This window comes from Dama dama, chromosome 20 (assembly GCF_033118175.1).
Source record: "Dama dama isolate Ldn47 chromosome 20, ASM3311817v1, whole genome shotgun sequence".
NCBI lineage: Eukaryota > Metazoa > Chordata > Mammalia > Artiodactyla > Cervidae > Dama > Dama dama.
Genome location: NC_083700.1, coordinates 98,016,741 through 98,030,744, shown reverse-complemented (window position 1 = coordinate 98,030,744; position 14,004 = coordinate 98,016,741). Strand labels below are relative to the sequence as shown.

Here is a 14,004-nt window from a genome sequence, read left to right as displayed (position 1 = left end):
CTGAGGCCTAGAAATTAAAAACTTAACCTGGTGCCCATCCAGTGATTTGCACAGCTGAGATCCGAACCCAGGTCTGTTTTGAGTCTAAAGCTCACAGGAGAGGTATATGACTTTAAAAAAAAAAAGGGGAAGGAGAAAAAAATGGAAGAAGGCCTTTACTTACTGGGAGAAGGGAAAGGTGGCTTCCACCAACTCAGAACTGGTGGATTTAGTTCTTTCAGCAACTCTCCTACCCCACCCTAGTTTAGGTTTAAGGAATAATCTGAAAAGGAATGTGCCATCTTTATTGATCTTGAGCTTTGGCTACTTTTTGGTTAAAAATCCTCAGCCAAATTATGGACCATTCCAATTTGCCCAGCCCAGCAGGAAAACCCTGATGTTTGTATGTCTTTTAAGCATTACACAGACTTTCTACAGCTACCGAGCAAAGCGAGCTAACACTAAAGCATCTCAATTGAGGATGGCACTGAGAGAATGGCTTTCAAGAAGCTACTAACCTTCTTCCAGGCCAAGAACCCATGGAACTCCTCTCCCTTAACTACCAGGTCAGATGAAGGACTGCAGGAGGCTGCCAGAGATAGTTCCAGAGCCTCTGTTGATCATTGGCCCTTTTCTCTTATGCCTGACAGCCACTGTAAAGTATTGGGGCCAATCTGGGTTATTTGATATTTCTGGTATGTTTTAAATTTTTTGGTAGTAAGGCTGCATAAATATATATGAAAACTTATCTAACAAGATAAATTTCCAAAGATGGAACTGTGAGGTCAGAATTTAAAAATTTGACAGTGATGTCAATCGCCCTCCTAAGAGGGCTTTTATCAATTTATGTTCTCACCTGTGGGGTATGCACATACTTGTTCCCCAATTCTCATCAGCACAGAGCATTATCTGTGTTAGTGTGATATGAAAACAATGGCATCTGTGATTGTAATTTGGGTTCTGGTTTACCTTTGGCTTCAATCCTCTGGCCACTTCCAATTAGGCAGTTCTTGATGTCTGCTCCCTTCTCGATTACAGCGTTGTTGCAGATGACGCTGCTCTGGATGTTGCTTCTGTAACACAGTAGCCAAATTAGGGAGTGTCCATGTCTCTCATCACCATCCTCATCCTTATGGGTTGGAGGTTCTGGCTCCTCCATATGCTAGGAATAGCTGGCCAGTCTAGTTCATGGTTACATGCTTATGCTAGAAGACAGAATGCCTCAAGAGAGGATTGGGCTTTAGAGAAGTCCAGAGTCTGTATGTGCTCATAATGATATTCACCCAAAGCCTGAAAACAGCAAACAGTATGACTTCAGTTCTTTAGGCACCCCAGACCTGGAGGTCTAAATTCCACCCAATTGGTCTGCCTTTGGTCTGGGGGTGGAAGCTGGCCCTGACCCCTGGGCTGATCCATTGCTTCTGCCTCTCATCTGGGAATATAAAAAAATTTCAGTGGAGGCTCAGATCCAATGAATCTTCCTAGGAGATAAGCTATAGAAATAATGGGTGCCCCACAGCTCTTACCACAGACCCTGGTTAATCAAAACCATAATTATTTAGAAAAATAGGATATTTTTAAAGCCAACTCCATGCTATGTAAGAGACTACTCTAGACCCTAAAGCCACACTCTCAAGAGTAGCACCACTGGCTCTTAGCATTTGAATGTGTTTAAATAGCATCCTCTTGGCTTCTGAGGATGGGTGGGTGGAGGAAAAGTCCTCTTGAAAATCTTCACTAGCATTTATTACATACCTACTTCAGGCCAGGCACTGTGCTAAGCAGTCTACATACATTACAGAAGTGACTTACCTAGATGATTCTAGGAGTATCATTTTTACCTCTGATAAAATAACCAATTTTGTAGATGAGATGACAGATTAAGAGAAGTTAAACCATTTACCTAAAACCACATAACTGCCAAGTAGCAATTTCAAAACTAAGTCTGCCTGACTCCAGAATCCATACATGCATGACCAAACAAAGAAATTAAGGGCAGAAGACTAGAGGAAGCCTGGGACTGCCGAGTTGTTTTTCTGAGCCAAGATGGCTCTGTGGAAAGAGATCTATCCTAATAAGGGAATATTCAGTTCCTAAAGAGTCAGAAGTAGGCAGCTGGAGGGGAGAAGGAGGTAAGTAGGAAGGGTCTGGGTGTCCATTTAAACAAAATAAAACATCAACTAAGGAAAAATCCTTAAGCAATCCAAGAGGCATGTGGGATGGAAAAGAGGCCATTCCAAGGACTGAAACTATCATCCACAAGCCATAAAAAAGATTCTTGCCAAGTGCCAAAATTTTAGTAAGATGCAAAAAAGGAATTCCAGCATTTTATGGCATTTCAGAGCCTTCTTTATTCTTCTAGAAGGTTAAAGTTTGTCAGAAAGCGGCAAAGGTCGAAGCCATAGCACTCTGGTGTGGGCTAGAGATGGGTAGAGAAAATATTAGGTTTTTTTTTTTTTTTTTTTGGTTCCATGGTGAGGCATGTGGGATCTTAGTTCTCAACCAGGGATCAAACCCATGCCCCCTGCAACAGAAGCATGGAGCCTCAACCACTGGTCCCCCAGGGAAGTCCCAGTACTAGTTTTTTTTGGCTCAAACTCAGGATATACTCAGTGGGTGGGCATTAAGGGACCTTCCAGAACTTTTCAATTTGCCCTCCCTGAGAGAAAGCAGTCCAATCAGCAGTTAGGGTAATTCCTGATCCTGGGTGAAAATTCACCCTAAAAGAGTAGTAAGGAAGTATACAGAAAGCTTCAGACACAGAGGCTTCTGAGATATAGTAGTAGGTTTACAACTGGCTGCTAGTTTGTCACTGAAAAGTCTCACTTCTTTTTTCAAAATGGGAGTAAGGAGATGCTTCTTGTTCAGTAGCTTAAGAGTATATAGTATGCCCTGGAATTAGGCAAGAGGTAAACATAGTGAACGAGAAAGAGCCAACAGGAACTCAAGCAGCCATAATCAGCGAGTACTAAATGACTCTTTTGGAATCTGGAACACAAGTGGGAACCATCTCTGGAAGGAAGAGTCTGGAATGACTGAGGTCAGATTTCTACAGCAATGCAGAGCGTGGGTTCTTATGTTTTACAAGTCTGACTGAGATCTTCAGGAACCGCCCATATTGCTTTGTTGCTCGTTTCATTTAGTTTGTGTGTAACTCCTTCTGAGACAAATAAACCACCACTAGTGAGTCTGCAGATGTGATCGGGAAAAAGTGGAAGCTCTTGGTCAGTGGATCTGTGGAAGGCTTTGAGATGAACACCTGCAAAAAGGCTTTAGTGAGTGTGAAACTATTTTCTACCACTTGTTTCTTCAGTTGTTTCCCATGATCACTGTTGCAGTCACAAGTCACCTTCATTAGTAAGACTGAGGTACTCTGGAAATAATTTTAAGCCAATTTAGCTTTCCCCCTGTTGAGAAAGAACTCCAAGGTTAAGGATTTTACTGGAAGCATGTGTGTTTGCTCAGGCTGGAGGGGAAGGACAGACACTACCATGTCTAACAAGCCCCCTCCACGGTGCCAGTCCACAGTAAAGATTGCCTTGTGCTTCAAGTAGGAGGGGAGATGACTTCCTATACAGCTCGTGAAAAGACCTGGCTCCAGTACCAGAACTACAGCTTTTACATCCTACTTTAAGCTCTCAGCTGGGTACTAAGGACTCTGCTGTGCTGATGCCTGGCTGTGTTCTCTAGGAATCTGCTTGGAGATGGCTGAGATTAATGGACTTTTGATCTTCACTTCTCCTTGTGTGTGTGCACAGTTTCTAAGTCATGTCTGACTCTTGTGACCCCATGGACTGTAGCCCTCCAGACTCCTCTGTCCATGTAATTTTCCAGGCAAGAACACTGGAGTGGGTTGCCATTTCCTATTCCAGCGGATCTTCCCAACCCAGGGATTAAACCTACATTTCTTGCATCTCCTGCATTGGCAGGTAGATTCTTTACCACTGGTGCCAGCTGGGAAGACCTCACTTCTTGATGCTGTCAAATTTTAAGCAAAACTGCAAGCCTTGGGAAATTACCCTGAAAACCCTAAAGCTCCAGTGGACAGAAGGCCATGAGGAAAACACAGAGGCCTATAGTAAGATCACTGCTTAGCCAGGCACACCATGCCATACCATGGCATATGACATGAGGAAGAAGCCCTCACCTGGGAATCAGGGATGCCTCCAAATTCTCATTCCTCTTCTGGTTTTAGTTAGGACTTTTTTCAGTTTATTTCAGGAAAGAAGGGAACTTACATAAATGTAATGTCTAATACAGCTCAGTCACTACACAAAGCACTTTATATTTATTATATAACTTAATCCTTTTAGCAAACCTGCAGGAATGGTGGTATTTATTCTAATTTTTACACAAAAAACTGGGGCTCACAGAGATTAAGCCATGTGCCCAAGCCTACACAGTGGGAAGTGACCCTCCACTGTGCCACGGGCTTTTGCCTCAGCTGCTGACTGGCAGTGTTTGGCAAAGAGCCATGAAACTTTTCAGTAACTCTGAGGACAGGCAGGTTCTTCTCTGGGGATTAGCTGGCAGGCTTGCTAAATTTATTCATAACCTTGGGCGAGAAAAGAGTGTGGAACTGGAAATACACATAGCTTTTTAGGCATATGACTAAAGGTCCATTTTAGGCCCATCCACTGCTTTAGTCCAAAGATTATAGTTGAGTTGCCCATATCTCTCCAGATGCCAGAGGCTCCTTGCCTTGGCCCAAGGGGCTCTGGTCCAGGTGTCTTCTTCTCTTAGAAGAAGAATCATGTATTATTTTTCATGAAATATTTCAGGCATAGATAAGTCCCAGGTGGTGCTAGTGGTAAAGAACCTGCCTGCCAACACAGGAGATGTAAGAGATGCAGGTTCGATCCCTGGGTCAGGAAGATCCCCTGGAGGAGGGCATGGCAACCCACTCCAGTGTTCTTGCCTGGAGAATCCCATGGACAGAGGAGCCTGGCGGGCTACAGTCCACAGAGTCACAAAGAGTCGGACATGACTGAGCCAACTTAGCACTCAGCACAGCAGAGACAAATACAGAGAATAAAAAGAACCCACCAAAAATAATACAAAAATACAGCGATTTCCCCCCTTCTCCTCCCAGAGTTAACTACTGTTTGACTCTGGTATTTATTGTTCTTAAGCATTTTTACTTCATATAATAGTAAATGATATATTGTATTCTTTTGCAAATTTTAAAAATTTTATATAAATGCTATCATTCTCTACGTCTGTGTATCCTAGTGCAACTTCCTTATTTCCCCTTCAACATCATATCTGTGACATTTACCCAGGTTAATTCATGTAATGAGATATAATACTTGTAGAAATATCTCACTTTCTTCCTGTCTCTAGTCACTCTTGCTCTTGGGTCCTGTAGATTAATATGTACTGTCTTGGGGACTTCCCTGGTGGTCCGGTAGTTAAGAATCTGCCTGCCAATGCAGGGGACATGGGTTTGATTCCTGGTCCAGGAAGATCCCACATGCTGAGAGGCAACTAAGCCTGTGCGCCACAGCTACTGAGCCTGTGCACCTAGATCCTGTGTTCCACAACAAGAGAATTCAACACAGTGAGAAGCCCACACACTGCAATGAAAAGCAGCCCCCACTCTCTACTACTAGAGAAAGTCCATGCCCGGCGCTGAAGACCAAGTGCAGCCAAAAAATAAATAAGTAAAATGTACTGTCTCCAGTGAGTAGGCTGAACATTTCTTCCTTTCAGTTCTATGTCTCCCTTCATTACACAAAGGTTTAGCAGTAAAAATGTTTCCCTCCTAAGAAATTGAATTATATTCCCTAAGCAGAGGCCAAGAAAAAGAAAAAGAAGGGTTTGGGAGGGAATCAAAGTAAAGAGGTAACAATTAAAAAACATATATATTATTATTATCTTTCTGGCCACACCACATGACTTGCAGGATCTTTGTTCCCCAACCAGGGATTGAATCTGGGCCCACAACAGTGAAAGCATGGAGTCCTAACCATTGGACTGCCAAGGAGTTCCCAAGATGTAACAATCTTAAAAGTAATAAGCTGGAGTATTCTCAGAAGATGGGTTTAGTGCAAATAGTTCAAATAGAGAATTAATCAAAAGTCCTAAGGAGCCCCTTAAGTCCAGGGGATCTTGTCAAAGTTTTATAATTTGCTTTTTTTTTTTTAATGAAAGGGTTATTGATGAAACGTGGACAGAATTCTTTTAATGATTATGATCTTTCTGCAACTCTCACTGCCACAGACTTACACTCAACCTATCCATTTATCAGTATTTTGTTTCCTTACCTACTTGGCTTTATTACGTTTTCAAGCAGAGTTTTCTAGAGGGTTCACAGGCACCACATCTCCTAAGCCTTGGAGTATTTTTGATGATTTTATACTTTAACCCTAACTTCACTATCTATAGGATTCTTAAATAACAACTGTTTTCCTTTCAAATTTTCTAAATGTTGTTTTACTGTCTTCAGGCCTTAAATGTCAGAAAACTATGAGGCCAGCCTGGTTTTCTCCTTTCTCTGTGCCCTGAGATTTTGTAACAGTGGTGTTCACCATTTCTCCTTTGGACTGCCCATGTCATTGTTCCTTATGCTGGTCCAATCTTGGTGTTCTTTTTGGATTTGACCTAAATTTCATTGTGTCTGGCAGATATTCTCTAGACTGTGTATGGGTACATGGCAGTTATCTAGTTTTATTACAGATGATGCTTCCTTCTCTGGTTTTGTTTTCATCTTGGTGAGTTTCAAGGAGTAAAGTACTTACTCCAAGACTTTTCTAGAAGTAAACAGGGCTCTCTTGACAGAAATCAGTCAATTACAGAGGGAGGGCTTAAATCAGGGATCTCTATTTTTCATTTAGTAAATACTTACAAGGTATTTAGTACATGAAAAGTACAGTACTGTGAATTAAGGGATACAAAGACATGAGAAGTATTTCTGTAGAAATTATAGTCTAGTTGAGGAAAAAAGAAAGATGCATTAAATATCAAACAAGCATAAGTGATGATTACACCAGGAGCACAGAGGTGGGGGAGATAATTTCTGGCTAGGAAAATTCAAGAAAACTGCACAAAGCAGTTGGAATACATATTGGACCTTGAAATACGGCTAGGATTTCTACAGGTAAAGATCTCTAGAAAGAGACAATTCAGGCAAAGTCAATGCCAGGACTAAGGAGAGTGGAAAGGTAAGGGGCTCAATGGGCAGGAAAGTGGGTCAAGTGTCAGTACAAGGACACTCAGGGTAACAATGAGAAACAGTAATATCTTGTTTGGTTTAGAGGGCTGCACTTGCTGCCTATAGAAAGCATGGAAAATCCAGGTAAAATCCTGGTTCCCCAGCCTGATTGCATGTGAAGGTGTTACCTTAGACTGCTGTTTGGGTCATTCACCTTGGACTAGGAGGAAATGCAGGTGTTAATCAAGACCAGAAGATCAAAGATGCAGAGCATAGGATTGACAATTAAGTTTTCACTATACTTTGGATTGCTGAGCATCAGTTGTCATATAAATTGGAAGTGGCAGAAAATGAGAAAGACAGGCAGAAGCCTTCTCTGTATAGTCTTGCCTACACCTTTCCCAAGGTGGTCCTATTAGCATCCTTCAAGCCCTGAGGACCTCAGGCAGGTGTTCAAGCCACTGTCCAAACCACTGCTGGCAGAGACAAGCAGACCAAGAATATGAGAAACTCCCTTCTAGACAAATTCATGCTCCTACTCTGCCATTTAGTCCAGATGTAATAGCATCAGGGTAATCAAGTCTCACATGAATACAATTTAATCACCTTCCCTAAATTTACTGTAAGTAATTAAAACTAAATGACCTGAAAATAATGGGAAAAAAGATCATATGGGATGCAAGATGTCTGATCATATCACCAAGAGCTAATCTGTAGGGTTGGGTAGTCTCTAATGGCCTTCCAAGTCATTAGCCCCAGGTGGGCTACCTAGAGCTTCACTTAAACTTTTTTTTTTTTTTTTTTTACAATAGCTGGAAAAACAGCAGCAGCCACCATCTACACCTTTACTGTTTCCCCAGCTAGATGCCTTATGAGGCTATCCGAGATTATACCTCTGCCTATGACTCTGGGATATTATGCTAGGTCTTTCTATGCATTTCTCTCATATAAATAAACTGGAGTTCCTTGGAAGCCTTAGTTTCCTTACCAAGTTTATTTACATCAATTCAGGACACTAACAGTGGGCTTTAAACAGCTGCTCCTTTGTCTGCCCATCCACAGGGAAAGAGGGAGAGGTTACCAATTAAAGCAAACAAGAAAGTTATAGCACTCTCTTCCTTGGAAAGTCTAGGTAAGATGAGACAGAGAGTAGAAGTTATAAAGCCTCATGAGCTACTCTAAAACTAAGTGATCAAATGGACAAATACAAGTGTAGTTCTGGTTTTCAAGAGAATGGTGACATCTTCAGTCTTATGCAAGAATCTGGAATAGGACATGGAGTAGCACAGGTACAATACGAAAAAAATCTGGATTGCCACCACCATTTATTCCTTGTAAAAATGCAGCAATTGAGCTGGATGATTTCTAAGACCCCATTTCATTCTAACATTCCAGGACCCAGTGTTGGAGCTAGATCATGAAAAACATGAGAAACCTTGAAGTTGAAACTTTATTCTAAAACTGAATCAAGAAGCAATAGACAACTTGAACAGACCAATCACTAGAAATGAAATAGAACTTGTAATAAAAAAAACTCCCAACAGACAAAAGTCCAGGACCAGATGGTTTCACTGCAGAATTTTACCAAATGTACAAAGAGGTACTTATACTGATCTTTCTCAAATTCTTCCAAAGGATTGAAACTTTATTCTAAAGATAATGGAATGGATTCTTTAAAAGATTTTGAATAGAACAGGGATATGATCAGATATTCTTTCAGACAACAACACAGGGAACATGCTACCTCTGTGAAGTGAGATAAAGTAATGATGAAGAGATGATGGTGACAGCAGCTAACATTCTTTGTGACAAGCGCTGTTTTCACTGCTTTATGTCTACTAACTCATTTAGTATTCCTAATAAACCTCTGAGGCAACTGGGTTTTTATCCTATTTTATTGTGAGAAAATTTGGCTCAAAGAGGTAAAACCAATCCCCTAAGTGACTAATAAGTGATAGACCCAGTATTCAATCTGGCAGTCTGACCCCAAAGTTCATGCTCTAATCCATAAAAACAATGCTGGAAGGATGGATTTGGCAGAAAAAGAAAAATGGAGACAGGAAAGTCAGTCAGAGAACACATGATTCAGGAAGAGGTCTCTGGGTCTGACCTCTTTTCCTAACCTCTACTCACAGACTGGGGGCTTCCCTAGTAGCTCTGTGGTAAAGAACCTGCTTGATATTACATGAGATGCGGGTTCAGTACTTGGGTTGGGAAAAATCCCTTGGAGAAGGAAATGGCAACCCCCTCCAGTATTCTTGCCTGGAGAATTTCACGGACAGAGGAGTCTGGTGGTCTATATAACCCATGGGATCGTAAAAGAGTCATACACAACTTAGGGACCAAACAACAACACTCACTACTTAATTTTTCAGTTTTAAGCATTGTCAATAGACTTTGCATAATGGAAGATGAAGGTTTAGCTCTCTTTTCTTCCTGCCACTGCTTCCTTTCTCCCTTCCTACCTTTCATCCTTTCAGTGTAGTTACAGCATAATTTTGGTTAATGATCAGTGTTTATTTATTTATTTTTTAAAAATTATTTTAACAATTTTATTTATTTTTGGCTGTGCTGGGTCTTCATTGTTGCTTGGGCTTTTCTCTAGTTGCGGTGCATAGGCTTCTCATTGTGGTGGCTTCTCTTGTCGCAGAGCACAGGCTCTAGGCGTGCAGGCTTCAGTAGTTGTGGCTCCCAGGCTCTAGAGCATAGACTCAATAGTTGTGGCCCGTGGGATTAGTTGTTTTGTGGCATGTGGTATCTTCCTGGATCAGGGATCAAACCTGTGTCTCCTGCGTTGGTAGGCAGATTTCTTTACCACTGAGCCACTCAGGGCAAACTGAGCCACCATAGCAAACTTTGATGCCTTTTCCTTTCTTGTACAACTTTTTTTTTTTTTTTTTCCTTACCAGACTGCAGCAGGTTTAATAGCGGCCTCAAAGGTTTGTTTTTTTTTTTTTTTCTTATCAGACTGCAGCAGGTTTAATAGCAGTAACTTTTTTAAAAAACAGAGTTAATATCTGTTTTGTTTTCATTCAAACCTAACTTTTAGCCAATTGTCTAAATTTTTCAAGATGTTTATATGTATTTATCAGTTTCATCTTCCTGAATAAGTGTTTCCTGGATTCCACTCTGGACTGATTGTTCCCTTTATGCTTCATGCATAGCAGTCATCCTTGGATGTGCCTTCGCTATCTTCCAATGGATTCTTTTCAATATTTATTTATTTTTGGCTGTGTTGGGTCTTAGTTGCCCCGAGGCATATGGGATCTCAGTTTCCCAACCAGGGACAGAATCCGTGTCCCCTGCATTCATTGGAAGGTGGATTCTTAATCACTGAACCACCAGGGAAGTCCCCATATCCCACAGTTGTTTTTGCCTTTTTCTGAGTGGGATTCTCTTGTTTCTCATCAGTCTCCTTTCGGTTTACTTTTCATTTTGGTGGGCCATACCTTTTTATGTCTGAAAATTTCTCTACTGTCACACTTGACTAACACTCAGCTTGAGTACAGAATTCTAGGTTGTGATTAATTTTCCTTCAGATTTTTTAAGGCATTGTTCTATTATCTTCAGTTTTCATTGTTGCTACTGGTAATAAGTCTAAAACCATTCTGGTTGCTGATTAGTAGTTTATGACCTATTATTTCTCTTTGTAAGTTGGTAGCATGCTTCGTATCCGATGTTCTGAAGTTTTACAATGATGTGGGCTTATTTTTACCATTGGGCTGGCCCCTTAGTAGGCCCTTTCATTCTGTAGATTCATATTTTTCAGTTTTAGGACATTTTCTTATATTATTTCTTAAATAATTTCCTCCTCCGATTTATCAACTCTCTTTTTATGGAACTCCTATTCAGATATTAGACCTCCTGGACTTTCTCTCTTACTTTCTATCATTTCCTTAATATGCTCCATCTTTTAATCTTTTTCTTCTACTCTTTGGGAAATTTCAAATTTATCTTCCAATTTTTTTACTGAGGTCTTTCCTCTTTGTTGCCATATTTTAAATTTCTTAAGAGTTTCTTTTTTGTTCTTTGAAATGATAGGTTGTCTGAAAGCATCTTTCTCTCTCTGAGGAGTCTCTGTCTCTTTTTAAGTTGTTTTTTCTCTCTGTTTGATTTGGTCTCTATCTTTCATGATAGAGGCTTTCTTTAGATCTCTGGTAATCTTTGATTATCTGTTCATATTTAGGAAAGGATTTTAAAACAGCACATGATGCACTACAAAGGAAACTATAAGTAAGGTGAAAAGACAGCCCTCAGATTGGGAGAAAATAATAGCAAATGAAGAAACAGACAAAGGATTAATCTCAAAAATATACAAGCAACTCCTGCAGCTCAATTCCACAAAAATAAATGACCCAATCAAAAAATGGGCCAAAGAACTAAACAGACATTTCTCCAAAGAAGACTTACAGATGGCTAACAAACACATGAAAAGATGCTCAACATCACTCATTATTAGAGAAATGCAAATCAAAACCACAATGAGGTACCATTACACGCCAGTCAGGATGGCTGCTATCCAAAAGTCTACAAGCAATAAATGCTGGAGAGGGTGTGGAGAAAAGGGAACCCTCTTACACTGTTGGTGGGAATGCAAACTAGTACAGCCGCTATGGAAAACAGTGTGGAGATTTCTTAAAAAACTGGAAATAGAACTGCCATATGACCCAGCAATCCCACTTCTGGGCATACACACTGAGGAAACCAGATCTGAAAGAGACACGTGCACCCCAATGTTCATCGCAGCACTGTTTATAATAGCCAGGACATGGAAGCAACCTAGATGCCCATCAGCAGATGAATGGATAAGGAAGCTGTGGTACATATACACCATGGAATATTACACAGCCGTTAAAAAGAATTCATTTGAATCAGTCCTAATGAGATGGATGAAACTGGAGCCCCTTATACAGAGTGAAGTAAGCTAGAAAGATAAAGAACATTACAGCATACTAACACATATATATGGAATCGAGAAAGATGGTAACGATAACCCTATATGCAAAACAGAAAAAGAGACACAGAAATACAGAAGAGACTTTTGAACTCTGTGGGAGAATGTGAGGGTGGGATATTTCAAAAGAACAGCATGTATACTATCTATGGTGAAACAGATCACCAGCCCAGGTGGGATGCATGAGACAAGTGCTCGGGCCTGGTGCACTGGGAAGACCCAGAGGAATCGGGTGGAGAGGGAGGTGGGAGGGGGGATCGGGATGGGGAATATGTGTAAATCTATGGCTGATTCATATCAATGTATGACAAAACCCACCGGAAAAAAAAAAAAGACCTGCTGCCTCCCACTATGGAAAACAGTGTGGAGATTTCTTAAAAAACTGGAAATAGAACTGCCATATGACCCAGCAATCCCACTTCTGGGCATACACACTGAGGAAACCAGATCTGAAAGAGACACGTGCACCCCAATGTTCATCGCAGCACTGTTTATAATAGCCAGGACATGGAAGCAACCTAGATGCCCATCAGCAGATGAATGGATAAGGAAGCTGTGGTACACATATACCACGGAATATTACTCAGCCGTTAAAAAGAATTCATTTGAATCAGTCCTAATGAGATGGATGAAACTGGAGCCCATTATACAGAGTGAAGTAAGCCAGAAAGATAAAGAACATTACAGCATACTAACACATATATATGGAATCTAGAAAGATGGTAACGATAACCCTATATGCAAAACAGAAAAAGAGACACAGAAATACAGAAGAGACTTTTGAACTCTGTGGGAGAAGGTGAGGGTGGGATGTTTCAAAAGAACAGCATGTATACTGTCTATGGTGAAACAGATCACCAGCCCAGGTGGGATGCATGAGACAAGTGCTCGGGCCTGGTGCACTGGGAAGACCCAGAGGAATCGGGTGGAGAGGGAGGTGGGAGGGGGGATCGGGATGGGGAATACGTGTAAATCTATGGCTGATTCATATCAATGTATGACAAAACCCACTGAAATGTTGTGAAGTAATTAGCCTCCAACTAATAAAAAAAAAAGAAACTCTGAAAAAAAAAAAAAAAAAGATATATTCTGACCCCCCCCCAAAAAAAATAAATAAATAAATAAAACAGCACATGAATGGAATTTGTCATCCATAATTTAAAACTATAGGGTGATTTGACTGGGCTGTTAGAAATCTCTTATGTAAATAAATTCAGGTTCTCCTTGGGCTGGTCAGATTCTCCAGAAGATTCTTCCAAACTCCCAACAGAAGACTTAGGCCTCTTCACCAGAGTTCTGGGAATCAGCAGGATGTAGACTTGGGGGAGGACATATTATAGTACTTTTCCTTTTCACCCTGTCTCTATTGTTTTCCATCAGCCACTCTTTTTTTTTCTTAATTAATTAATTTTAATTGGAGGCTAATTACTTTACAAAATTGTCATCAGCCACTCTTTCTAAAGAGCAAAGGCTTAACCTTTAGCTCTATCCCTATATGGTACCTCTCCCCAAAATGTTTTGTTTAATCCCAAAGACAGTTGTGAGAGGTAGTTCAGCTTTTACTGGCCTTTATAATCTTTCTGTTGGAGAAGGGCATGGCAACCCGTTCCAGTATTCCTGCCTGGAGAATCTCATGGACAGAGGAGCCTGGTGGGCTACAGTTCATAGGGTCGTAAAGAGTTGGGACATGACTGAATCGACTTAGCACACGCACACAGTCTTCCCCTATCCTTCCCTCCTATCAGTTCCTGGACATAGAAATCAACAGATGTCAGAGCTAGAATCAATCTCAGGCTGACCTAGCCTACTGGCTTTTTTTTGGCCGAGCTGAGTGGCTTGCAGGATTTTAGTTCCCTGGCCCTGGCAGTGAAAATGCAGAGTCCGAACCACTGGACTACCAGGGAATTCTCTCACCTAG

General features: G+C 41.0%; 1 protein-coding gene across 2 annotated transcripts in view; it reads right to left on the bottom strand.

Annotated features, from left to right (window-relative positions):
* Positions 1–14,004, bottom strand: part of EIF2B3 (eukaryotic translation initiation factor 2B subunit gamma) — a 107,121-nt gene that overhangs the window by 6,754 nt on the left and 86,363 nt on the right. For both annotated transcript variants that reach the window (XM_061122071.1, XM_061122073.1), the window contains one exon: positions 949–1,052. In XM_061122071.1, the coding sequence (XP_060978054.1) occupies positions 949–1,052 (104 nt within the window). The remainder of the gene's footprint in view (positions 1–948; positions 1,053–14,004) is intronic.